Here is a 24,657-nt window from a genome sequence, read left to right as displayed (position 1 = left end):
AAAACTTGGTTTCATCTTACAGTCATTGTGTTTCACACTGAGTAATAGGCCTTCCTGCTGTGTGCTCATGTATTTTTTCCTGTGTGTATCACATTAATAAATTACTTTCAGAACTTTGCAGAGCTAGATGTCTGTTCTTTTGTATTAATACAGGCTGTTTTGACACATAAAACCACTTAGAAGGCAAGCTGAGCTTTTATGAGGGAAGAATTCTTAATGTGATTTTTAGTGTTAATGGTTTTTTTGAGATCTGAAGTATATTTGAAATGTAGCTCTCCAGTGTCTTTGTATTATATAATAGACTAGAGTTGGAATGAAATAAAATGAAACTGTATTAAATTGTCTTGTCTTTATAATTTCAGTGGCCGAACTGGAAAAATTCGAGTGCAGTCCCTGAAAATTGGCTTGATGTCTCTTTCTAAGGGCCTTCTGGAAGAGAAGTACAGATGTAAGGAAGAATTTCTTTTACAAAATACTCTATATAATTAAGTCATGTACAATGACAAAAACCCTAGCAAAATTTGTAGTAAAACATTTCTCATGCTTGATGCAAGGCACTTTTCTTTTGAGTAAGTAAAAGAGAATTCTTTCCATTATCACCAGTGACAGTGGCTAAAGTAGGATTTATATCTTGGCTGGAAAGTATTGCTGTCCATTCTAAATCATCAGAAGTCACAGTACTGCAGTCCCCAAAAGAAAAGGAGAATATAGCTTTGTGGAAGATAGAGAAGTATTATATTTGATTGTTATCTCATGTATGTATATATGTTTTGTTTAGGGGAAAAAAGCAAGTTAGTGCTGATTGCATCAGATTGATATGGCTGATAAAGCAAGGAAATATATCAAGTCCTGGAATTGTATTTAGTGGTCTACAAGAAAGACTATCTGAACTCTAAAAATGGTTTTCTAGTGTATGTGCTTTCTGCGCAATGGAAGTTTAAAATACGTTGATTTTAGTAATCTCATAAGCTTGAGAAATACCGAGTAATATAAAAATATTTCACAAAAAGAAATGCAGGACCAGAAGAGAATTTAGTAACTTCGTGGAAAAAAAAAAGCCCTGACAAATACAGAAAAGAAGATGGGGCACTATATTACAGCATTCTAGATGATGGACATTTATATATTATGCACATAATCTTAAATTTGCTGTTCTTTACAGTAGTTCCTTGACTCATTTTGGAAACCCATGAAAAAAATGATAGAGACTGAATTTGCTCCATATACCTTTGGAGCTCTGCAAAAACATTTCTGCTTTCCTTAAGAGCATTTGTAATCAGTCTTGTAAACTTAGTTATTAACATTGAACAAAAGTAGAGGTGTTTTGTGCATTGGGACATATTTTGACATCTGAATGACATACTGAGACTTTGGGGTGTTTAGTTTCCTTCTGTCATTTGACATGTGTGTGAAGTATTCCATAACTAAAAAAGGGCTTGATGGACATACCTTTGTTCCATGATGACAGTTCAGGAGGCAATCTGTTGTTCTGTGTGAAATAAAAAGCTTTCATAAAGTGTAGGAGTTAGGCTGTGGGTGATAAACTGATAACCCTAGGAAAAGATGGCTTTAAAGAAACTCTAAAACCTGAGAATACTCCTATTAAATTGCTATTGGTAATACATTAGTATACAATTGCCAAATACAGGCACTGAAGCAGAATGAGGAAATTACCTGGTCACCTTCATATTTATGTTGTTGCTTTGTGTTTAGTAGTAAAATTAAAATGGCAGCTGGTGGTGGCTACAGATTTTACATAATTTATATCGACAAGATGGATTTTTACTCTGAAGGATGCTGTGAGAAGTCCTAAAAAATAAGTTTCAGAAGACTTTTATACCTAGTGATTGTAACTTCAACCTGAAATATATCTGAAATTAAAGTAGTTGCTCGCATTCTTGAAGTACAGAATTAATAGTTAGATAATGCATCCTTTTTGTTGTAACTTCAGCTCTGATCAATGTGCCAGGCTTTGATATCTTTGTTGGCTCTCTTGTCCTTATGAACCTTAAAATTGTCACAGAAGAGCCCTTCAACCCAAAAGAAATTTTGCTAACAAAGGAAGCGTGTCAGGTACTGTTCTTGGTTTGCAGTGGCTTTTGAAGTGAGTGTTTTGGGGTCCTCTGGCACGAGCTGTCACAGACTCATCTTTGATATAAGCTCTTTTGGTTCTCTTGATTTTTTTTCATACCCTACTAATCATCTCTTGTTGAGAGAAATTTTGTCACATCTATTGAGTTTTCAGTCCTTAAGCAAAAATTGTAATGGAATTCCTGAGTGTTTTCAAGAAAGTCAGTCACTTGGAAAAAAAACAGGACCTCCAAAGATAGATGCTTAATGCTAATTACCTGCCTTTTGATTTTTCCCTTTCTTGGACCAACTCCTGGCATTTGCTTCTCCTTTTGGCTGTTCTAAGAGTTTCTGAGGTGTTGACAATTACAGGCTGCTCTGAGTGTGACAGCCATCAGATGGTTGTGCATCAGCAGAGCATAGACTGTGCCAAAAATGCACTAGCCTTGGAGAGGCAAACTCTTAGAGTAGTTGGTGGTAAAATAAGCAAGTTTTCTTGTTTTAAAAACTTTTGGCTGAACCCTTAATTCTTTTGTAAAACTTGACCAGAATGTTTGCTGCTCAAGTGTTCCACCTTCCTAGAGACTGTATGTTCATTTCCAGTATAGGGAGGATCTTTTCACTTGACACATTTTTAAAAAATGTTTTGACAGAGAAATTTTTGTGATTTTTTTTTTAATTTAATTAAGCTTTTTTTAAAGATTCTAGACTTCTGGGTTGACATGAGAATGGGTTTTTAATTAAAAGCCTCAATTGCTTTAGAGGAAACACTGAAGCCTCAATTAAAGAATGCCTATTCTTGAAAACATTTAAGACATGGTTAACTTCAAGCACATGCCTGAATGGTCCTGAGAATTAAAATGGACTTGCAAAAGTAATTCAGTAATTGTGGGCTGCTTACATCTATGCTTTGGGGTGAGGAGTCTCAGGCTTCTTTTTTGTTGTTGAGGCTAATGTCCTGGTCTTGCCATAACCATGCTATTCTCTGCTTTCTCTTCTGACAAGGAATGTTACTTGTGAGCTGCAGAAGAATGCATTTGTATGTACTTTACACTTGTTTCTAACACCCACAGCCCAAACTGTCAGCAGAAACAGAAAAAAAAAAACCATATGGAGTTTTTTACAGTGTGTAGCTTTTGGGTAATGTGTAAAATCTTTAGGATTTGAGATGAAAAAGAAGGGCTACTTAGAAGATGGGATTTACTAAGCAGTTCAGTTTTCAAGTGATGTACAACATCCTTGGAATGTGGTGGGGTTTTTTTACTGTTATGTTTATGTTGTAAATTTTCAAATAATTTGGAACTAACATAAAAAAAGAAGACATTAGAACTGTTTGTGACAAGGCCACATAAAATGTGGGTTGTGAACATCTTTCTACTATCTGATTATCCTTTTGATTCAATAAACTTTTCAATATTTTCAAGTATCCCTTTCTTTATCAACCATTAAGTACCTTTTTTCAGGTTGTCTAGCTAAGTTACAGAGTCCCACTGGTTGCAATCCTCAAAATACTAGTGTGAGGCTAAATTTATTTAACTGATTTCTCTTTTCCTAGTTTATGTTTTTTTCATACAACTCAGATCTGCATAATCTTTTCTCTGCTTCCTTAGTCATTCTTCTTGTACTTTGGTGGAATCCCTTATACAGTTTAACCTTTATATCAATGTATTTAATGTTGAAACTCTTTTAGTGTGTATGTACATGTTAACAAATTTCATTTAAAAGAGGTTGTGACTTTTAAGATGGCTGATGTGTGATGTGTGGAGTCTCCCACACTGTGGGGAGTAGGGTGCTGGGGTACTCCCTGTCAGAGCTAAAGCAAGCTCTCCTCCATCTCCTAGTTGAGAGATGTTCTTGCCATGCCTCCTTTGCCAGGGAATGGCTCATGGGTTATTTGGAGTAGGTAGGCCAGATAACAGGAGCATTCTCATTTCCATGCCTTCAGTTTTGGAGCTTCTCCTCCTGTGTGCCACATTGATGGCATTGAGGGGTTTGGGAAAAGAGAGTGCCATCCATGAACTCCTTGCACCTGGACAGCCTTTGGCTGGGGCACAGCTGGCAGTGTTAAGAAACAAATGATTTGGAGAAGTTTGAGCTCTTCAAAGGTATTTGCTGGTTTCCTCCTAGCTAATCACTTTTCCCTCTCCTGTCGCATTGTTTTCCTCTATTTAGCAGCTCCACAGACAAGTGAAGTTTTAGGGCTTAGGAAATTACTGCCTCCCAGCTCCAGCAGCTAATGAATTGTTCTTCTTTAATGGCTTGTTTCCACTACAGACTGATGCAAACAGAAAGAATAAAACAATTTTTTTTTTTAAATATACTATCAATTTTTTTAAGCTGACTCTTAGAAATTGAAAAGCTTTGCCGTCTTCAGCTGAAGATAGCCAGGATCTGGGCTTGCCAAGAGGAGCCTGCAGCTGTACAGTACTAATTCTGTCCCCTAATTCTGTCTGTGTTGGTTGTTTTTTTCTCAACACTGAGTGAACAAGATGCTATAGCTGGTGTTTGACTAGGCAAGAAAGGGCAAGAAAAATACAATAAAATCTAAAAATTAGTTCAGTCATTTTGATTTTTTTTTTTTTTTGGTGAAGGTCCTTTCTTCTGCTTCCACCTCCTTTGAGAAGAAAAAAACTGTGCCTGGGCTGTCTGAAGCACACTGACAAAGCTTGCCAGTTGCTCTAAATGAAGGGCAAAACAATTTACACCATGTAATAAGAGTTACTCATGAGTGTTTCTGAACGAAGGTTGTCTTTTTCTTGATCAGAAGTGCAGTCAGACTGAATTTTCAAATGTCATTTATTTCTAATTTATTGGTGGTTGTTCTGATGGGAAACATGAAAAAGGAAGGGCATTATATAGATGGATTCTTTTTCTTTTAAGATTACTTGGAACTTTAATCCAAGCCAGCCATTGAGTGCAAAAGGCGATTGTAAAAACCAGCTGGAATGAATATAATAATTTGATTCCACCACTTTTGTAATTTGTTCAAATCACAGAATGAGAAAATATTTATTAGATAAAGTCAGCATTTAAGATGTTTTCAGAAAAGATTAATCTCTTGACTGAGTGCTAATGTACACAGCTACAGAGTTCATAAATTAAAATTGTTGGCAGAAACATTAATGTTTTTAGCTGAGCATTTTAACAGTTAAAATTGTCCAATCAAAGAAATGTGCTAAGAAAGCACATGAGAAATAATAACTGTACTGCTGACAGACCTATTAACTCAGTGTTTTACTGTGAATTTAGGTACAAGCACTATGTTCCTTCCCAGTGCCTGTATCTGGAAAAATTTTCTTGATCCCTTTCATCATCAATTTTTTCCGTTGTTGCCGTCATCCTAGTTCATTCATTTATACTGCAGGGCTTGACACCTGCCTTAGTCAGTGAAGGAAAAGTATATGGAAGCAGACATGGTTATCCAGGAAGAAAATTTGATTATTGCTTATCTCAGGTCTTTCTGGCTGCTGTTCTTGCTTTAAGCTATTTCACATGGCCAGATGTGACTTGTGCTAACTTTCAGTCTCAGTTCAGAGTGGTTGTGCTTCTGTCCCTAACCAACTGAAGCATGACATATTTTTGTAGCACAAGAAGTGGATATATGAAATATTATTTCATTCTTCATGGAAACATAAAATAGTTTGATTTGGAAGAGGCTTTAAGAGGTTATCTAGATCAATCGTCTTACAATGAGCAGGGTCATCTTCAGCTGGATCAGGTTGCTCAGAGCCATGTCCACTCTGGCTTTGAATCCAGGGATAGAACATCTACCACCTCTCTGGGCAACTTGTTCTAGTGTTCTGCTACCCTCATTGTAAAAAAAAAATTATCCTTAATAATTAGTCTAAATCTACCTTTTTTTAGTTTTAAAACCATTACTACTTGTTCTATTGCAATATGCCCTGCTAAAAGCCGTGCTCCTGGCTTTTCTGTAAGGCCCCTTTGAGTACCGAAAAGCCACAATAAGGCCTCCCTGGGGTCTTCAGGTTTAACAACCCCAACTCGCTGAGTGTTTCTTCAGAGTGATGGAACATCTCTCCTATGATGAGTTTTTAGCCTTTTTCTGGATCTGCTCTAACAGTCCTTCCTGTGCTGGGGACCCCAGAGCCGGACTTGGTACTCCAGGTGCAGTCTCATAAGAGCAGAGTGGGCAGAATCACCCCCCTCAATCTGCTGGCTGTACTGCTTCTGATGCAGCCCAGGATACAGTTGTCATTCTGGGCTGTCCAGCTTTTCATCTGCCAGCACTCCCAAGTCCTTTGCCACAGGGCTGCCTTCAGTCCCTTCATGCCCCAGCCTGAACTGATACTGGTGGTTGCCCTGACCCAGGTGCAGCACCTTGCACTTGGCCTTGTTGAACCCCATGATGTGCCCAGGTTGTCCAGGTGTGGATGGCATCCCGTCCTCCAGGCGTGTCAGCCACACCACTTGGCTTAGAGTCACTCGCAGATGCTGAGGGTGCACTCAATCCCTTCATCTGTTTTATTAATGAAGATATTAAATAACACTGGTCCCAGTACGGGCCCTTTAGGAACATCACTCGTCATTGTTGTCCGTCAGGATGCTGAGCTGTTGGCCACTACCCTGTTGTTGGCCACATCCAACCAATTCCTTATCCATCTAACAGTCCACCCATGGAATCCATCCCTCTTGAATTCAGAGACAAGGATGTTGTGGGGGACTGTGTCAAAAGCCGTACAGAAGTCCAGAGAGGTCACATCTATAGTCATGCCCCTGTGCAATAATGTAGTCACTCTATCATGGAAGGTCATTACGATTGTCAGGCAGGAATTTTTGCTGGTGAAACTGTGCTTCCTCAAATCACCTTCCTGTCCATTATGTGCCATAAGAAGCAATATATCTTCATTTTTTTGACCTTATTTTTCTCATTTTGTATGGTTACGAATCAAGATTAGATGAAGGTTCTGGGACAGTGGCCGTTTGTAACCACAACAATAATACGGAAATTAAAAGCTTGAGCTGCAGCATTATTGAATAAAAGGAGGTGTACATGGAAATGGAACAAGATGGTATCTTTTGTTGATGTTGCAGACCTCTTCAAGGAGGTGGCAGGCCCTACAGAAATGTGTGACCAGAGGCAGCTGGGCCTTCTGCTTCATGATGCTATCCAGATCCCACGACAGCTTGGGGAAGTGGCAGCCTTTGGTGGCAGCAACATTGAACCCAGTGTGCGCAGCTGCTTCCAACAGGTAAGATAATGACCTTCACGTGAAGAACTAAATAAAACCAAACTCTCTTTTTTGTTTACAGATTCACTTGTACATGCTGATGTAAAAAGAAGCAAGGAATATAAAAACATCCACTGGGTTTTGAACAGAAATTAATATGCTCCTGCAACTAAGTATGGGAAATTCATGTGGAAATGCAGCTGGGAAAGATGGTTTATGGTTTAGGAGAGGATCAAACAGATTTTGTTTAGCCAAAAGAACATATAAATCTTCATGATTTTGACAGTGTTTGCGGCTGTAAAAGCTGTTAAAAAATTTTGTACTGGCCAATTATCCTGCTTTGCATTGTTCAAAGCAGCCCGATGCTGTGAGAAAAACATGCTTTTTCCAGCTGAAATAAGGCATGATCTTAACAGAACAAGAAAATGATGTTGATAGTGATTTTTGACCTTGTGCATGAGGAAATTATTCAGCATTATGTTACTGACAAAAAAGGCCTTGCAGTTGCATGAAACTTCAAGCATAGTATTTTTTATATTGCAAGCAGAACATGGAATAAAGCTCTTGCAGCCTGCTGTGAAGCTCCACGCTACATGCAGGGGGTTAATGAGGCTGCAAGGAATGTCTGTCTGTTTAAAGAAGATGAGAATTAAAAACAGAATGTTGTAATGGACCACAACTAACTCAGACTTTTTCAAGGATGCCTAAGGCTCCAAATGTTAGGTAGTGATAGCCATTCTGCTTCAGTGCATTATTTTTATGAAAGCAGCTGATTTGAGCATTGTCAGAAATTTTACATGGATTAAAAATACACCACAGCTTATATAAAATTACTGACTTGGATATTTCTCATTTTATTGAATTGAACATCAAAGATTTTAGTGAACTTTCAGAGGATTTTCTTTTGTTATTCTTTCATAGAGATTTCTACATTTTTGTCCAGTTCTTTAAAAAATGCAATTGTGCTGACTTTTTTCCCAAACTATTAGATTCATTTCTGGATTCAGGTGATTAGGATTGGAAGAATGTTTGTCCAAGCCATGAATAATTGGATAAATACTTACAGAAGTTCGTTTCACCAATTAACCATGTAAAGCTTCCCCTGATGTCTTAACATTGCCGCTTCAGACAATAAAGGATGATGCTTGAATTATCTATCACTAGCCTTGAGTGGTTTGAGTCATATTGAAATAAACTTTTCATTTATCATTCCCAAAGGGACCCTTTATGTCCCTCAAATATCTACCCCATCTCCCATCCTATTTAGCTGTGGGTGGGGGGTACTAGCAAGATACTGTTTAAATACTTGATGTATTATTACAATTATATTGATAATGAGGTTACAATCCCTCAACTCACAGGAGTAGTTCAAGTTTAGTCCCTGGTTAGGAGAGCATAGAGAAAATATGCAGCTGCATGTCAGTTATCTCAGCCCAGTGAAAGCAAGGATTTTGTTGGTGAGGAAGAAACACTTTTGTTTCCATGCTTCTCCCTCTTGTTGCCAAAAATGAACTTGGACCATGAATAGGTTAAGAAGCTTTCCATCATGTGTTACCATTTAAGAATAACTTTCATTTTAAGCTTTATTTTATTGCTTCTATTGAGCTCAGAAATATTGAGCTCTGTTGTTATTGCTGACAAAGTTGATGAATACAATACCTTTGTAACTAAGCTCCTCTTAAAGAAAATGTGGAAGTGTGTTTGCTTGCTTCTTAAAACAATCATGTTAATACATTAGCTTGAATATATTTTTGCAGACTGGCTATTAATGCCAGATTCCTTTCTTGTTCTTTGCCTGTTTGTTTGTTTATTGTGTGTGCGTGTTATATTTAATGAGCTAACTAGAAAGAACATCATGGCCTCAGAACACAATAAAAAATTGGCGGGTCTTGGGGCAATCAGTACACACATGCAAACACTACTGACTTTTAGTATTTTGTCATCAATCTTAACTCAGAAGTTAACCATGTCTTCAATATGTCTGAATTGGAGAGTGTGCTCACTTACTTTTCGAGTCAGTTCAGTTGAAAGACAGCTTTACTTTACAGTCTGTTACTTCTGTACTATGTCCTCCATCTTTCTTACCATCTGTCCACTTTATCACAGCTGTTTAGTCTTCTAAAGTCTTAATGACTTAACTTATTTTCTTTATTTTAATTTTCATTGAGGTTATTTCTTTTATTCTGTAAATGGTTTTGGATTAAACTGTCATGGAAAGAATTCATGCAGGTTGTTGGGGTCTTTGTTCCATAGATTTTCTAAGGAAAATCTAGTCTGTTGTTTTGTTGTTGTGTTTTTGAATTTGGATGTGGGTTTTTTCTCTCCACAGAACCACAATAAGCCAGAAATAACTGTAAAGCAGTTCATAGATTGGATGCGCTTAGAACCACAGTCAATGGTGTGGTTACCAGTTCTGCACCGTGTGGCAGCTGCAGAAACAGCAAAACATCAGGCCAAGTGCAACATCTGTAAGGAGTGTCCAATTGTTGGATTTAGGTAAGAGGAAAGGTGTTGGGTACAATATTTCTCTGAAAATATCCACATTTTTAAGCTTTCCAACAAGTGAAGTTTTTTTCCCGTCCGTTTTTCCACTGTTTTCCTTCTTTAAGAGGGGATCTGTCACTCATGGTGAGGCCACAGTGTGGCCTGAGCCAGTGCAGTTCTGGCTCGTGCAGTGCCACTGTTGGACACCCAGTGGTCCTGTGCCTGACAGAGGCGCAGGGTGGGCTGTCATCAGATGGTTTTGGATTGATGGATTCAAGAGACAGCAACTGAAGTATAAATGCACCCCATGTGTTCTGTAAGCACAAGATCAAAAGGAGGTGATCAGTAAAAAAAAAACATCGACCATCTGTCTGCTCTCCTGCATAAGGCTTGGGAAACTCACTTATGCCAGGCAGTATAAAACAGCCTTCAACATCAATCTTTCCTTGCTTAAAACAAACACTGATATGTTGCTGTGATGAGACTTGCAAAGTCCCTATGTCCCTGTACATAACCTAACTTTTCTCTTTTCAAAGAAAGGTGTGAATTCTAAAAGAAAATGTTACATGGGGAATATTCTCCATGTTATTCTCCTAAGCTGTAGTTGGTACCCTTAGTAAGTAATGCTATGACTAACATGCATTTGTAAATTGATTGCTCCAGTGTATAAAGTGATGCAAACCTCATCTCCAAAATCTGCATTAGAGGCCAGAGGTGAGCATAACTGGCTTTTTGCTCTACTGTGGTCATGGAGTCTAATGTATTATCTAGGAAAAATTTAAAGCAGTCAATCATGTAAACACTTCTAAGATTTTTCTTTAGGTATCTAGGCAGATGAGGAATTTTTGTTCATCCTTGTAGAGGATAATGATGTGAATCTTGAGGTCAGATTCATCTTGCCTAGTTTTAGGAATGCTGGCTTTAGTCAATCTAATGGGATTGAGCTAGCAACCTTCTTTTTCTTTTTTCATTATAAATATAGGTATGTGATTATTTGCAAAAGTAATAATCTGATCAAACTCTGTTGCCTGTCTTAAAAGGAGATGACATTTTCTAAATGTTCCAGTCTTTGTTATTGTTAGAGGAAGCATAAGGTGACAAAGCTCTGGCACAGCTGTGTTATAGTTGTCTAAGTTGCACTATGTGTAGGAGGGCAGAGAGATGGAAAGGATGACAAAGACCCATTTAGAATGGGTCATTCTAAATAATTTCTACAATGAAGCTAGAGATCTGCAACAACAAAAGCATCTAGCATCTTAGCAGAAGGTAAATGGAGCCATTTAATGCACTGGCTCTGAGAAAAGATTATAAACAAGTTGGATCAGCATCTTTTAAAGTGAACTTTTACATTTATAGACACATATTCTCTTGCAAAACAAAACATAAAACTCAACAGGGGAAAAATGTGGGGTACTGAAAACTGCTCTCAAGAAGCAATTTAAATTAAACTTTAACTATTCAGTAGCTATTCAATTTGGTTCAGTTAGCTCATTTTAGTTTCATACAGATGATATAACCTCATCCAGTCGGAATAACCATAGCATAGAAACAGTCGGTGCAGTCTGGAACTGAACTGTTGATTTAGTCTAAATAAATAAATAAATCATGTTCCTGGTGATTACATTTAGTACAAGGGATACTGTAGAAGTTTGTTAGCCTATTTATACATGCACTCTCTTAAAAATCAACTAAAAGTAAACAAATCATTGTATATTTTAACTGAATTTTAAATTATTCTTACAATTCATGAATTCTTGAGAATTCAATTTTCTGAAATGTGTGTTGAGTTTCTGAGCACTAAAATTATTTGCCAACCTTTAACTGTTAAGTATAAAAACTGAAATAAACCAGTCTGGTTTATAGAAGTTTTTGTTGAGATAACACATGAATAGTAAATAGAGGAAAAGAAAAACTAAAGCAATGTAGTTTAAAGTCAGTAAAAACTTTAAAATTATAAATTCTTTCCAGTCCATCAGTAAAGCTAATGCCAGTATGATTTTCTGCATCAAAGCTGTTTGGGCAGCAGGTGATTGATATATGCAGTTACAGACTCTGTAATGCATTTCAGATGGGTCTCTATATTGAGATGGAGACAGGAACTTCTAAATACTCAGTGAGGTGTGAGTGTAGGAAGGTTCTGTGGACTAAGAGGGCTGCAGGTTTGCTGTGTCCCCTGCAGCTGCTGCGGTGGCACTGCTGTCCCTGGGCCTGCAGCCGTGATGAGCGCTGCCCGTGCCACATTCTGGTTGTGCCCACTCACACACTCCAAAGTTCTCTCTCAGCTAATCCCAACAAACTCACTGTGTCCTTGTGTTGCTGCTGCTGAAAAGCAGGTGACCCATTTCAGAGAGTAATTTGCTTTGTGAGGCTTAATTAGAAGTAAACCTCTAATCACTTTGTTTAATGTCCCCACAGGTACCGGAGCTTAAAGCATTTCAACTATGATGTCTGTCAGAGCTGCTTCTTTTCTGGCCGCACAGCCAAGGGGCATAAATTGCATTATCCAATGGTGGAGTATTGCATACCTGTGAGTACCAGTTCGCTCAGTGTTTCTAATGGATAACAAACCAGATTTGAGGTCTAAATATTTTTTCATAATCTTTGTTACCTAGCCAGGATTTCTTTTACATATGTTTAATACAATTTGTCTTCCTACCTTTCTCTTTGGAAGGTATCGGGAACTTTTCAGGTTTTGCTGATTTTATGTAGGGAGTGTTTGGATTCTATAGAAATGGGCAGCAGTAACCACCTCTGAGAGAACTTAAACTTCACTACTGATTGGTAAAACAAAAGCTTGAATATTAAATGTGTAACTGCTGTTGTTGTATACTAACATGTATACACACATGATAAGGGTAAAAACATGGCAGAGAAAAGGGACTTGCTTTACTATTGCTGTACCAATGGCAAAGAGTATTTAATATTCTAGTAATGCACATTAATATTTTTAGGGGGCTATGGTTTTGGGTCCAGCATTTTCTTGCTTTGTGAAAATGTGGCTAGAAATAGATTGTGTTTCATTCTGTTGTGTAATTGCTATTTACTGGGATATATCAAAGTTGATGTGTAGCTGAAAAAAACCCCAAAACCCAGAATTAATAGTTTCTAACCAGAAATGGTGTGAGATGTTTACCCGCAGTACCTGACAAAAATTAATTTTATAACACTATATTTTCCTAATGATGTTTCAAACACAATTTTTTTAGGAGATTCCTAGGAGTCTTTCTTTACTGAAGGAGTGGCTGGGTTGCTACACACAAATACTACTCATGCTTTTTTATCAGATAGCTGTTTGCGGTCAAGAATTTTACCTTAGAAATAAATTAATAGGATAATTTGTATATGCTCTACACACAGTGGTGAAAGGTCTGCATGCTTAGAAAAATTCAGACCAGAAAGTAACTAGAGCTGATTCAACAGTGGCAATTTTCAATAGTGTGTTCTTCTAGTAGCAAAAATTCATTGAGTTATTTATCTCTTTTGATGTAGTTGTTGGACTTACTACCTGTGTTTTCCCTCTCTTTTTTTGTGTGTTGTGTCTTCTGTAATGGAATTCAAATTCTATAAAGTAGTGGTTTTACTTCATTGTGGTCAGAAAATAAAAATGAGTAATGTTAAGGTATCTTCATTAATTCTGTAACCAAATGTTAATATTTTATTGATAAATCTGCATGCCAGGGAATACTCTGAAGAACATTTTTAAAGTAGATTTGTTGGGTTTTTTTCATCTAGTTTTAATGTTTATTATATTTTATTACATGATATTCTAACCTCAGGATTTGGAAGTCTGTGATTAAACATCATTAAAAATTCACTTTTTTTTTTCTGCTTATAAAACTCATATTTAGTGGAACAGAAATACTCTTTTTTTTATTGTCTATAATATGCAGGAAATTCAGAAATTGAGGTGTAAGGAGTGTTGAAACAGATTATGCTGCTGGTCTGCAGGATAAGATATCCTTCCTGTTGAGTTAGTCAAATACAGATTACATCTGGTGTGGGATATTGTACTTTCCCTAGAACATTATGGTATCTTTCTCATGAATTCCAGGTTTTGTCTGAAGCAGCAGATTTGATATCTAAGATGAATTTTCAGGTCTTGTTAAACAAGTTCACATTGTGTAACCGTGAGCTATCTCATTTACAAGTGAAGGCTGACAAACTGAAAATATATTCTGGAAATGGCTGGAATCCTCTCTGTCCCTGGAAATAGGGATGGCTTACATTATAATGAAAATTTCTGTTACTGCTGCAGAAAAAAAAGTGGTTTTAAGGCAATATTAGGTGTAAAATAAGGTAGTGTAAGGCAACAGCCCCTTCTTTCCATGAAATATAGGAGGGATGAGGTGACTCCTCTATGGGATAATAAGGGGAGTAAAATGACATTCGTGATCAGAGTGAAGGAAGGAAGGCCAGTCTAAAAAGGCAAAAAGGAAGGAACTTGAGGAAGTTTTAAGCAGAGCAGAAGAAATGGCATAGAATTCAGGTGATGCATAAAATTAGAGGTCCAGAGTGACCCCAGTTAATTTGGAAGTGGAATATGAGAGCTGGAGTTTTATTTGGGTCCTGATCTAAGTGTACTCTGCTACCTTCCTTTCTGTAAAAAGAAATGACCCATTATATGAACAGACCTAGATGCCTGTTGGACTTCCATAATCAGTACCCATATGCAAATTATTTTAACTAGCCTTATCTAGTCTAGGTCTGGAATAAAGAATTGATTTCATGAAAAGAATCCTGTATTATTTATTCTTGCTATTTGTAATAGTGCTCTGTGGTTGGTATACTAATTTGTTGCTAAACCTCTCTACATATTGAACTCATTAAATGCAATACAGTAGTCAAGAATTGCAAAATTTTTGCACTTAGTAGAATAGCTTATATGTTTAAATGGAATAATGCTTGAAAAATAGAATGAACCTGGGTCTGTGAAATAAAATAAAAGCACCAAAGACCACTGAATTGTTCCTTAGAATCCATTATATTACAGTACAAATAGCTTGAACAGGAAGGGTGCATCTGCTCTGCCTTTTCAACTAAATTCAAAGGCTGTTGATGTTAAAATGGTGCTTTCTTTGCCAGTGTTGAAAAGCAGAGTACAAATGCATGTACTCACCAAACTGCATTAATAAAATCTAGCTTCACTTTCTTACTGCTATTAATACATTTTTATCAAGAATACTAGCAATAAATAGGTAAAAAAATGCTTCCATTACTTAAGCTGACATTTAGAACTGGAGCTTAGTCACAGATGGATGGAAGACCATTTAATTGTCTTCAGGTGAATGGTTCAGTGTAGGGTATAAAGGGATTTCTCAGAAGCACAGTAAGTTCTTTTCAAATTTAAAATAATTTGGAGGATGGGTTAAGGAATATGTTGTCCATTGTAATGACTTTTGTGATATTTGCTTTAGGTAAGAATTGCTTCATAATTTCAGATTAGGACCATTTACTCCTCATAGTTATATGTAGTTACTGCATTCTAATCTGTAATGCCATTTTGCATTTGTCCTAGCTTGCAATTTAGTTTTCTTGATGCTGGGGGCAAAACAAAAATCATTTTAGTAACTTCACTTATTTCTCTTCTTTCATCCAAGATTTAGAGATAGATGTGAGAAGCATCTGAAAACATAATTCTCTCTTAGGTAGTAGAAATGCAAAATTATTCTCATTTATTTTTCACCTTTACATAATCTTTGTCAGAAAATATGGGGAAATTAGTTTCTTAATGTAAAATTTTACACGGATGTGTAAAAATATTGTTAGATTTTTCTAGCATCTAATTTGAGAGTAGTCCTGCATAACTACCCACACAGTTTATTTTTGGATTTTTTTGAATTGGAAATCCTCTCAGTAGTGGCACTTGTGTTGTATTAATGTGGTTGTGCTTAATGACAGCATACTTTAGGGAGGTTCACATCTCTTCTGGGAATCAGTTTCTCTGTGTGTATTAAAACAGCTAATTGGTTTTGTGTTAGCTATAATAAATGTAATTAAGAGAATGATGACTTAGGTGTAGACTAGTCCTTTTACATAGCTAGATGCAGTGAAAGGAATAAGAATGTGGGCTTCCATTTGCAAAAGAGATTACTGAGAAATAAATAAAATTAAATATATATGTATTATAGGTATTCTATATTATTTATTCATTTTCACATATTTACTGCAATTTTTGTATTATATGTTATGTAATTTAGAGCTCTACAATTAGTTTATTGCAATCTTGCTATTACTCTTTTAGCAATGAATACTTGTTCTATTTCCAATATACTGAAAGCAGACACCAACTGGGTTTTTAAGATATGTATAGAAAATGTATTTTACCATGCTCATTTTTTTTTCCACTGCTTTCCTGGTTTCTTAAATTTTTATTGGATTACAAATAATTGTATCTTTGTTTGTTGCTGATAACTCTGTGCCTGGCTGGTGTGTTGAAGAGCACTGATACCAGTTTGTCAATGATGTTTTGTTATGATTTTTTTTTTAGTATGGCAGCCATGGATATAAAGTATTTCTTCCTAAACTTTGTCTTGCTCTAAGAACTGAGGTTTTAAATTCAGTTTGAAAGCATGGTCTTTGGAATGAATTTTCAGTGTAGGAAAGTATTTTTTCTTTGCTTTTGAAGTAGGTCTGAAGCAATGGTGCTATTTGTACTATTGATTTGTGTGGAAATAGCCAAGATGTCATGATGTAAGCAAGTGTACAAGGTACCTGCTAGTTTTAATTTAGAAGATAGATTCTACACAACAGTTCCTGGCTATTCTTTTTTTAAAGGAAAGTGTTATAGTACATCTCCCTTGGCATGATTTTGGATTAGAGTGTATTTTGTGGTTATATGCCCAAAAGGAAAAAAAAAAAAAAGCCATTTTTCAGAATCGCACCTTAATTGTATGTGAGTTAAAATAGTTCTTTCAAATCTGCTCAAATTTCACTGATTAGTTTTTGCAATGCTCAGTCAGTACACAGTCATATAAGTCGTCTTTCTGAGAATCAGGTTGTCACACCAAATAAAGAATAGTCCAGAGGAAAAATTTTGGCAGCTCAGTAGACATTTATTTCTACAATGTGTGGGTATTAAAATTTTCATTCCTTGGCCTTGGGGCAGAGTTCCATCTGTTGGAGTTCCATCTGCATGAGAGTGAGCAGCCCTTTGCATGGCTTCATGTTCCTTCTTTGGATGGTGCAGTGGTTGGAGAATGATTTTGTGAAACCTCCCTGGATTCACTTTTTTTATTAAAATTCAGGGGTTCAAACAGCCCTTGGTCACAAATTTACTCTGTTATCTACCTTTTAAAGCCACATATGAAAAGCTCCTATCAACACCAGTTTGTTTTACTCTTTTTATTGCTCATCTGAAATGCATTACTGAGTTTGTAACTGCATATATTATACATACATTAAAATATATAGATGAATACAGAAATATTTTTAGGTTTTGGCAGCAGAGAATAGTTTGCCTGACCTGCCTTTAGGCCACTTGGTAGTACTTCAGGAAAAAGATGACAAAACTGAAGTCTTCCTGTCTATTTTTCACATGGTTGTCCATCGGCTTTGGCATCCTTTGATGCTAACAGGCTTCTCCCAAAGCAGAGGGTACAGGAATACAATTTGTAGTTTGTTACAGAGTCTGGACTGAAAGTCTGTAAAAGCTGTTGCAAAAATTCAGGTAATTCTGGAGGTGAATGGCCGTGTTTTCTTTACTGCAGTTGCAAGAGAAAATTCTCAGTAGTACCAGCTGGAAGGAGATGTTCTGTTGAAATACTCAGCCCAGTCTGAGCACATACACTTTAAAGGCAGACTGTATACTATTGTTTCTTTCTGCAAATGTCTTTATTGCCATTTTCGCCTTGTATTTTATGCCTGTATGTATCCCTGCTTTAGTAGCAGAAGTTAGTTGAATAGTATTACCAAAGTAGTGCTGCCATTATTACTGTGATTATCACCAGTTAAAGGGATTTTTAAAAGCAGTTGAATAAATTTTAATCTTGTTCTCAGGATAGGGTGGTGGGCAGGAAGGGAGCAGAGAGGAAAGGGGCTATGCAGTTACCAGTCTTGGAAGAGGCTGCATCAGTTAAAAAGCTTCTGGGAGGGACGGGAATGTTGATTGTAACTTGTAAATTTAGACTTGTAGAATCTTGTGGCTAATTTATGTCCTAATCTTACTCTGTGGTAGTAAGGAGACCACTGAATCAGTCTGAGTTTGTTATTCAGGCACTAATTGTTCTTATCAGGCCTGCCTGTGCTTTTGAACAGTGCCTGTACACTGGCCACCGCTTCATCTGTGAACTTTTTTGACTCTGGAATATTACAGGTAGTGGCAGAATCCTATAGGAAGAGATTTGGTTACTGGAGAAAGTGCTTATGAAAATCTAACAGAAAATAGGTTAGCACATACCATTTCCATCTTGTGATAAAGTTTTCCATTGTAGCTCTGGAATGGGAAGCAGTAAGGGCTATATATTACCAATTGATTTTTTCCCTTTTAAATTTTTTTTCTCAAAAATTAAATTTTTTTGTTTTTAAGACTGCATATAAATGTTTAGCTTAAGACTTGAACCTGTGTCAATTTTTTTGTAATTCATAAAATAATTGGTAGATGCATTTATTGCTGGAATTTGAAGCCTTGCTATTATTTTCCAGTAGAAGAGAATTTTTGGTGTCTTAACATTATTGTTGTACCATATCTCAGGACACTAAAAAGGTAATTTTAACATAACTGAAGTTTTAAAGTTCTTCCTTGTAGTCTTTTTCAGGACAGCACCAGCAGTATTAATCAATAATGTTGACATTAAATCAGCACTATATAGCAATGTTGATTTTTTTTTAATTTTTTTTTTAAGACAACATCTGGAGAAGATGTACGAGACTTCACGAAGGTGCTGAAGAATAAATTCCGGTCCAAGAAGTATTTTGCAAAGCATCCCCGGCTTGGCTACTTACCAGTGCAAACAGTGTTGGAGGGTGACAACCTGGAGACGTAAGCTTGGTTTATAGAGCAGTGGCTCCTGGGGTCACTGGCCTGTTCCTTCAGAAACAAAAAGCTGAAACTCAAAAGATAGCCAACAACAATTGCAGAGCCTTGTGCTATATTATTCAGTGCTGTTTCACATTATTTGCAGATCTTCTCTATTATTTTTAAAGTAACGTATTTTATGTTTAGATTTTTATTGGCATTGTATTGTAAAGCCAGGGACATTATAATGTCCTTGGTAATGGACAAAGCAGGTAATTTTGGCCGGGGCTGAATAGCTGTTTTACAAAGAATACTTTTGAGGAGACGGGGTTTTTGGAACTGCACTGCTTATTTTATTACGTCAAAATTCCTGGAATTAGAAATTTCTGAGTTACTTAGGGTCCTACAGGCTTCAGAAATATTGGTGGCCTAATCAGAGAGAGCACTCTCAGTGTCTCCATGGCATTATTTATGGCGCTGACAGAAGTGCTCCGCTTTATTTACTCACTTGGCAGTTGTCAGCAAAAGACACTCTTACAAGAGCAAAAATTAATATGTGTTGACAGGGTGCTAGAATTAGTTTCATGGCTTGACTGTCCCTCACATCCTGGAGTCTGTGGCACTGCTGCACTGTCTGAGCACAACATAGCAGCAGCCCATGCAAGGCTTCAGCAAAGACGCTCTGCATCCACGCAGCAGCTCATTTCCAGTGCCCACAGTCTGAGGGCTTTCATGACTGTAGGGCTGTGCCTTTCATTTGCAATAAGTAAACAAAACCTTCTCATTAGCAGTTTAAGAGACAGGAGGAAGTAATCTAAAAACTGTCTGATTGATGGCCTGTCTTCTAAGGAAGCAATGAACATTCAAATGTTACCCACCAGGGCAGTCTTCAACTACCACCAACACAGGAAAGCAAAGCTGCTTTAATGTGGTGGAAGTTTGCCAATGCTGCCAGAAATTGGAATGATAAAACTATAATCACAGGTCAGAATAAAATTCTGTTGGTCCAGTCATGTGGGAAATACACAGATAAATTGTCAGCACCATGCTGAGAAAACTCTTGGTGTTGCTTCTCTGCCCTGCAGGTGGCAAAACTCAATAATACATTCCTGCCAATAAAAAAAAAAAAATAAAGAAAATAAAAACTCTTATAGTTATTCAAGTGTGAGAATGTATACAATATGTATTGACCTCATTATTTTCATGCCTAAGGAAAAGAAGCATTGATAACTGTGACTTATGGGGGAGGTTTATTCGTGGGGTTTTGCACCCCACTTTTTTTTAATACATTATATTGTTTGCTTTAAAATGAAAGTTCCAGTACTTGAGCTGAGTTTAAATGAATTGATTATGGTTTATGAACTGCAGTTCAATCAATAACATGATTTGGATTTTTCTTTAGATTGATTTTTATGTAACAAAATTAAGTAAGTAGGTCAGTCTTCTGCCTCTCCATGACAAGTGGCAGTATTTGTTGCTGTCACTTTTCTACATCAATTGTTACTTGTTCAGGGTGGGTTGCTGTTTAAAGTATTTTGTATTTCTCCAGCTTTCTCTTGCTTAAATAGTACTTAAGTTTTTGTTTCATAGTTTAATTCTTTCTCTCTCTCTTTTTTCTTCTTTTTTTTTGTGTCTTCCTTACAGTCCTATCACTCTCATCAGTATGTGGCCAGAGCAATATGAGTGAGTATGCAGAAGCCCTTTATGTGGAAAGCCTCATTTGCCAGTTGATTTCTTTCAGCTCAGTTGCAGCAAATCTGATGTCCCTGAATGGAACTATAGGGCACGGCTGACCCAAAGCAATAAAGCCCTTGGAAATGTAGTGCATGTATTTATTTGTCATCAGTCTAACTTGATTTAAAAATAAGGTTGTCTATATCATGAATTGCTTTAGACACCACTAATTTTTTTATTATTATTTTTAAACTAGTCCTTCCCAGTCTCCACAGCTGTTTCATGATGACACACACTCCAGGATAGAACAGTATGCTACTAGGTAAGAGAGACATGGTTTCTCACTAGTCTGCTGCATTTTGTGGTTGATTCCTGCAGTTTTCAATGCACACTACTGGTTAGATATTATTTTCAAAAGATATCTTTCTCTGTGCTTAAAAGATTTGCTTCTTAAATCATTAGGTTCTTATTATGATCATATTAAAAGTAAAATATATGTGTTAAATCTATCATGTCTCACACAGAATGGAAGCTGCTGCGAAGTTGTGTTATTTCTCAAGTGTGTCATTATGGGTTTCTTTCTTAATTTTTAACCTTTGAAATAAACAGAACATGTTCTATATATAGGTTTTCCCAGGAGGATATTAGAGCCAGGGTTTTGTTTTCTTCTGTGATAGGCTGACACTCTGCATTACTGCTGGCTTTTAGCAGAATAGGTTGTAATTACAGATGTTTTATGTTGTGGCTTTTGTGGGGTCACCCTAGTCCTGATATGATAAAATGTCTGTTATGCCAAGTCCATCTCAATGTCTATGTTTTAACTCCCTTCTGTACATTCAGAGCTGGTGATCACAGAATCATTAAGGCAGGAACAGACCTCTAAAATCATCAAGCCCAGCCATTAACTCAGCATGACTGTGTTCACCACCAAACCGTGTCCCCAAGTGCCTCTCCCATGTGCCTTTTGAACACTTCCAGGGAAGGTGGTTCCAACTCTTCCTTGGGCAGCCTATTCCAATACCAGACCAGCTTTTCACAGAAGAAACGTTTTGTAATATCTAACCTAAACCTCCCCTGGCACCACTCGAGGCCATTTCCTCTCATCTGGAGTTAAGGGTGTGATGATGGTGAAATATTAACCAGAGACACCCTCTCAAAAATAACTACCATGGGAACTGACTAGGTTTTTCTTTGGGTGGTTTTGTTCTTGTATCTGATCTCCACAACTGAAAAGCAATTTTACCTTTTTCATTTCTTTGAATAAAAATTCAGAGTGCATATTTAAATTAATAGCATTCTAATTTATGGGCAACTTAAAATTCTTCAGACCAGTTTTTTTAAAATGCCTAGGATATGCAGCAAGAGAAAATAGGGCAAGAAACAAAGCTGAAGGGCTACCCACAGTCAGCCTATTTTTTTTTTTTGTCCCCCAACAGCAAATATTTTCATGCTTCATTAGTAGTATAGCACAATGACATACAAAGTTATGACAGAGCGTTTGGTTATTTGAAACATGTCATTCATATTAACCACCCAACATTTCTTTGAATCTGTAACTTAGGCCATGTTGTAATCAATTAAAACCCCTGAACCAGACAAATTTCTCTAGAGAGATGGAAGAATTTTCTGTCTACCTATGTCCTCTTTTCAGCCTGTGGTGCCACAATGCTGTGGCTTTTTGTGCCCAGATGAAGCTCAAAATCTGGACTGTCATTAAGGCTCAGTGGAGATACTAGGTGCAATAACTGCTTTCCCTCTCCTCCCCCTCACCTCTTACCAGTTCTGCTTAGGATGAGATTAGCTGAAGATGGACTGTGCAGTTCTGAATTATCATTCAGGATACAAGCCTAAATCTGTTCCTGTTATGTGACAACATTGCTTAGCAAAATTGACAATTTACTACTAATTGCCTCATAGGGAATCTGTCTAAAACTACTCAGGATTATTTTTCTTCTAGTAATAAAATCTAGAAAAAGAAGATATAATTCTGTGTCTTTCATATAATTTTTATTGTGTCCTTTCTAATTGGATCTGTTATGTATATGTTACATATAAAATAGTAAATCTTTTTTATTGTCCTAGTCTTTTGAGCTAAGCATCTTTAAAGAAATATTATCAGGGCTTCCCTAATAAGACAGTGCCCAGCAGAAACAGTATATTATGGCTTAAAGCCTTCACTGTCACTGGTTGGAGAACATTCAACTCCCACTTTTCTGTTCACAAAATCCCCTGCCTGGAACAAGGTATCATCTCCCTGTCCTTGTACTGTGTCACCTCTGAGTTGCTTCTAATTTCCTTCCTCAGCTTAGAGTTTCTATCATACCCTGAAGGCTTTTTGCTACCCTAGGGTCCCTTCCCTGTCTCTCTGTGCTCCCTGCTTAGGGCCATCTGCTGGTTCCATATAGTATCCCAAGCAAATCCTCATTACTGATGGGAATCCTAAATGTGACAATATCAGTGTCATTTGCATTTGTAAGTTGAAATATTTGTTACTCACTAAGGGATCCAGGGCAGGCCCTTCTCTCTTGAAAGTAATGGGGATTGTACTACTTCCCTACATGACAAAGGGACTGTGAAGATTAATTTCTAGAATTATGTTTCATCAAAAGATTTAAATATGCTGAGCTTAGCAGCTTTATAAAGGTGACTTGTAAGCATGTTGCTCACTGTGAACTAGATTTGTTTGAGATGTCCTAGAGCAGAGATGATCTGATTTGTCCTGAGTCACTTCAGAGATTCTCTTCCCTTCAGGGGAGATGTGGGAGCACAATATCCCAGTCCAGCCAAGGTGGAAAAGGCAATCAAGTTGACATTCCGTGTATGCCTTCATTTATGCCTTGTCTTTGACCTCAGGAGTAGTAACAAATGTAGAGAAGGGCAAATTTGCTCCATTCTAAAAGAAGTCATCAGAGTTCCCTTTCTTTACAGCCTTGCATATTCCTTTCAAAAGGAAGTTTGAAGATGTCTATAGTAATGCACAATGCACTTGCAAAAATATAGGTGAAATTAAGATATCTTTATAGTAAAGGAAGTAGCCCTGTTTGGTACAGTTGAATATATGTGTAGAGCATTAAGTGTTCCTAAATTTTTTATGTACATCTCTTGTGTACATAAGGTACATCTTTCCTGGATACCTGAACAGATAGAAAGTTTCTGCTTTGATTTTAAAGAACTATGTGACCTTGTACATACAGTCTAATAATCTGGTCTTTTTACATTAATTGCTTCCAAAATGAGGAAGTGTAGGCAATGATTCCCTGCAATTATACTGCTTTTTGTGGTGTTGCACAGGACTTGTCTGTCCACAGTGTGGTATTATTTCCTGAGTATAATTTCAAATGTTGCATGTTCTATATTTAAAAAGGATTCATCCTCTTTTGTTAGTCCAGCTTTAGAAAATTCAAAAAGAAAACCATCTGTGAAAACATCTTTTTAACTAATTTTGCCATGCGAGTTGTGGTGATGCTAATGATAATTATGATAGAGGGAGAAAATACACTTTTTGTTGCTGTTTGGCAAGTAGAATTAATTAATGATAGCACAAGTTTCTCATAAAAGTCCTCTGGATTATAGGTTTTCATCACAAAATCTAGGGAGTTTATTCCTAATCATGTATACAAAGATTGCCATATCTGAGCTGTTTCTAAGTAGAATTGATTTTCCCACTGCCACTGTTTAAATTGTGCAGCATGAGGTCTGAAAGTCGTGATCTTTGCCTTTCAGGCTTGCACAGATGGAAAGGACCAATGGCTCCTTCCTCATGGACAGCAGCTCCACCACAGGAAGCGTGTAAGTACCTCAGGCTCACTGTGCCTCTCAGGAGCTTTGGTTATAGGTTCATGCTGAAATCTTCAGCAGTTCTAACACAGGATTTAGTGCCAGTGAGAGCAACTAATATGTATGAGCCCAAGAATGCCTCTATAAGTTTAATTATTCCAAGCACCAATTGTAGAAATAGGTGATGTTCACTTGATGGTCTGTGGGAACTCTGTGTTTGTCAGCCATTCTGCTTCAAAAGTGGGCATATTTCATGTGACTTCTAAAAGCCCACAGCTCTGTGCCTTCTACTTTGTATTCCTTTTCTGCTTTTATCATAGTATAAAATAAAATAATCCTTTTCTAGGCTTTTGCTAGACCCTAGACAACTTTCTTATTAAAATAAAAAATCATCTCTACTTTGAAGATTCTTCTAAGTCAGAGCAGTGTTGCTGCTTCTTGTTTATATTTCAGTTTTCTGGCTGCTCATCCATCTGTTTGTACCTGGAATTGTCCTGTGTAATAAAGATA

At 37.0% G+C, this 24,657-nt stretch overlaps 1 protein-coding gene and 1 long non-coding RNA gene across 15 annotated transcripts in view; one reads left to right on the top strand and one right to left on the bottom strand.

Annotated features, from left to right (window-relative positions):
• UTRN (utrophin) overlaps window positions 1–24,657 on the top strand; it is a 347,871-nt gene that overhangs the window by 302,058 nt on the left and 21,156 nt on the right. For all 12 annotated transcript variants that reach the window (XM_074537592.1, XM_074537591.1, XM_074537590.1 and 9 more), the window contains 8 exons: window positions 363–448; window positions 7,123–7,280; window positions 9,589–9,755; window positions 12,159–12,270; window positions 18,584–18,720; window positions 20,341–20,379; window positions 20,627–20,692; window positions 24,094–24,159. In XM_074537592.1, coding sequence (XP_074393693.1) covers window positions 363–448; window positions 7,123–7,280; window positions 9,589–9,755; window positions 12,159–12,270; window positions 18,584–18,720; window positions 20,341–20,379; window positions 20,627–20,692; window positions 24,094–24,159 — 831 coding nt within the window. The remainder of the gene's footprint in view (window positions 1–362; window positions 449–7,122; window positions 7,281–9,588; window positions 9,756–12,158; window positions 12,271–18,583; window positions 18,721–20,340; window positions 20,380–20,626; window positions 20,693–24,093; window positions 24,160–24,657) is intronic.
• Window positions 18,630–24,657, bottom strand: part of LOC141728548 (uncharacterized) — a 33,092-nt gene continuing 27,064 nt past the window's right edge. Inside the window, exons 4-5 of one of the 3 annotated variants that reach the window (XR_012579593.1) lie at window positions 19,575–19,805; window positions 18,630–18,768 (exon numbers count right to left, since the gene is read on the bottom strand). This is a non-coding gene — a long non-coding RNA (uncharacterized LOC141728548). Of the gene's footprint in view, window positions 18,769–18,791; window positions 19,806–24,657 lie in introns of those variants that run through there. The other 2 variants (XR_012579595.1, XR_012579592.1) reach the window with 2 other exon arrangements.

Source organism: Zonotrichia albicollis, chromosome 3 (assembly GCF_047830755.1).
Source record: "Zonotrichia albicollis isolate bZonAlb1 chromosome 3, bZonAlb1.hap1, whole genome shotgun sequence".
Taxonomy (NCBI): domain Eukaryota; kingdom Metazoa; phylum Chordata; class Aves; order Passeriformes; family Passerellidae; genus Zonotrichia; species Zonotrichia albicollis.
Note: the sequence above shows the minus strand (reverse complement) of the source record. Positions and strands in the feature narration are given on the sequence as shown.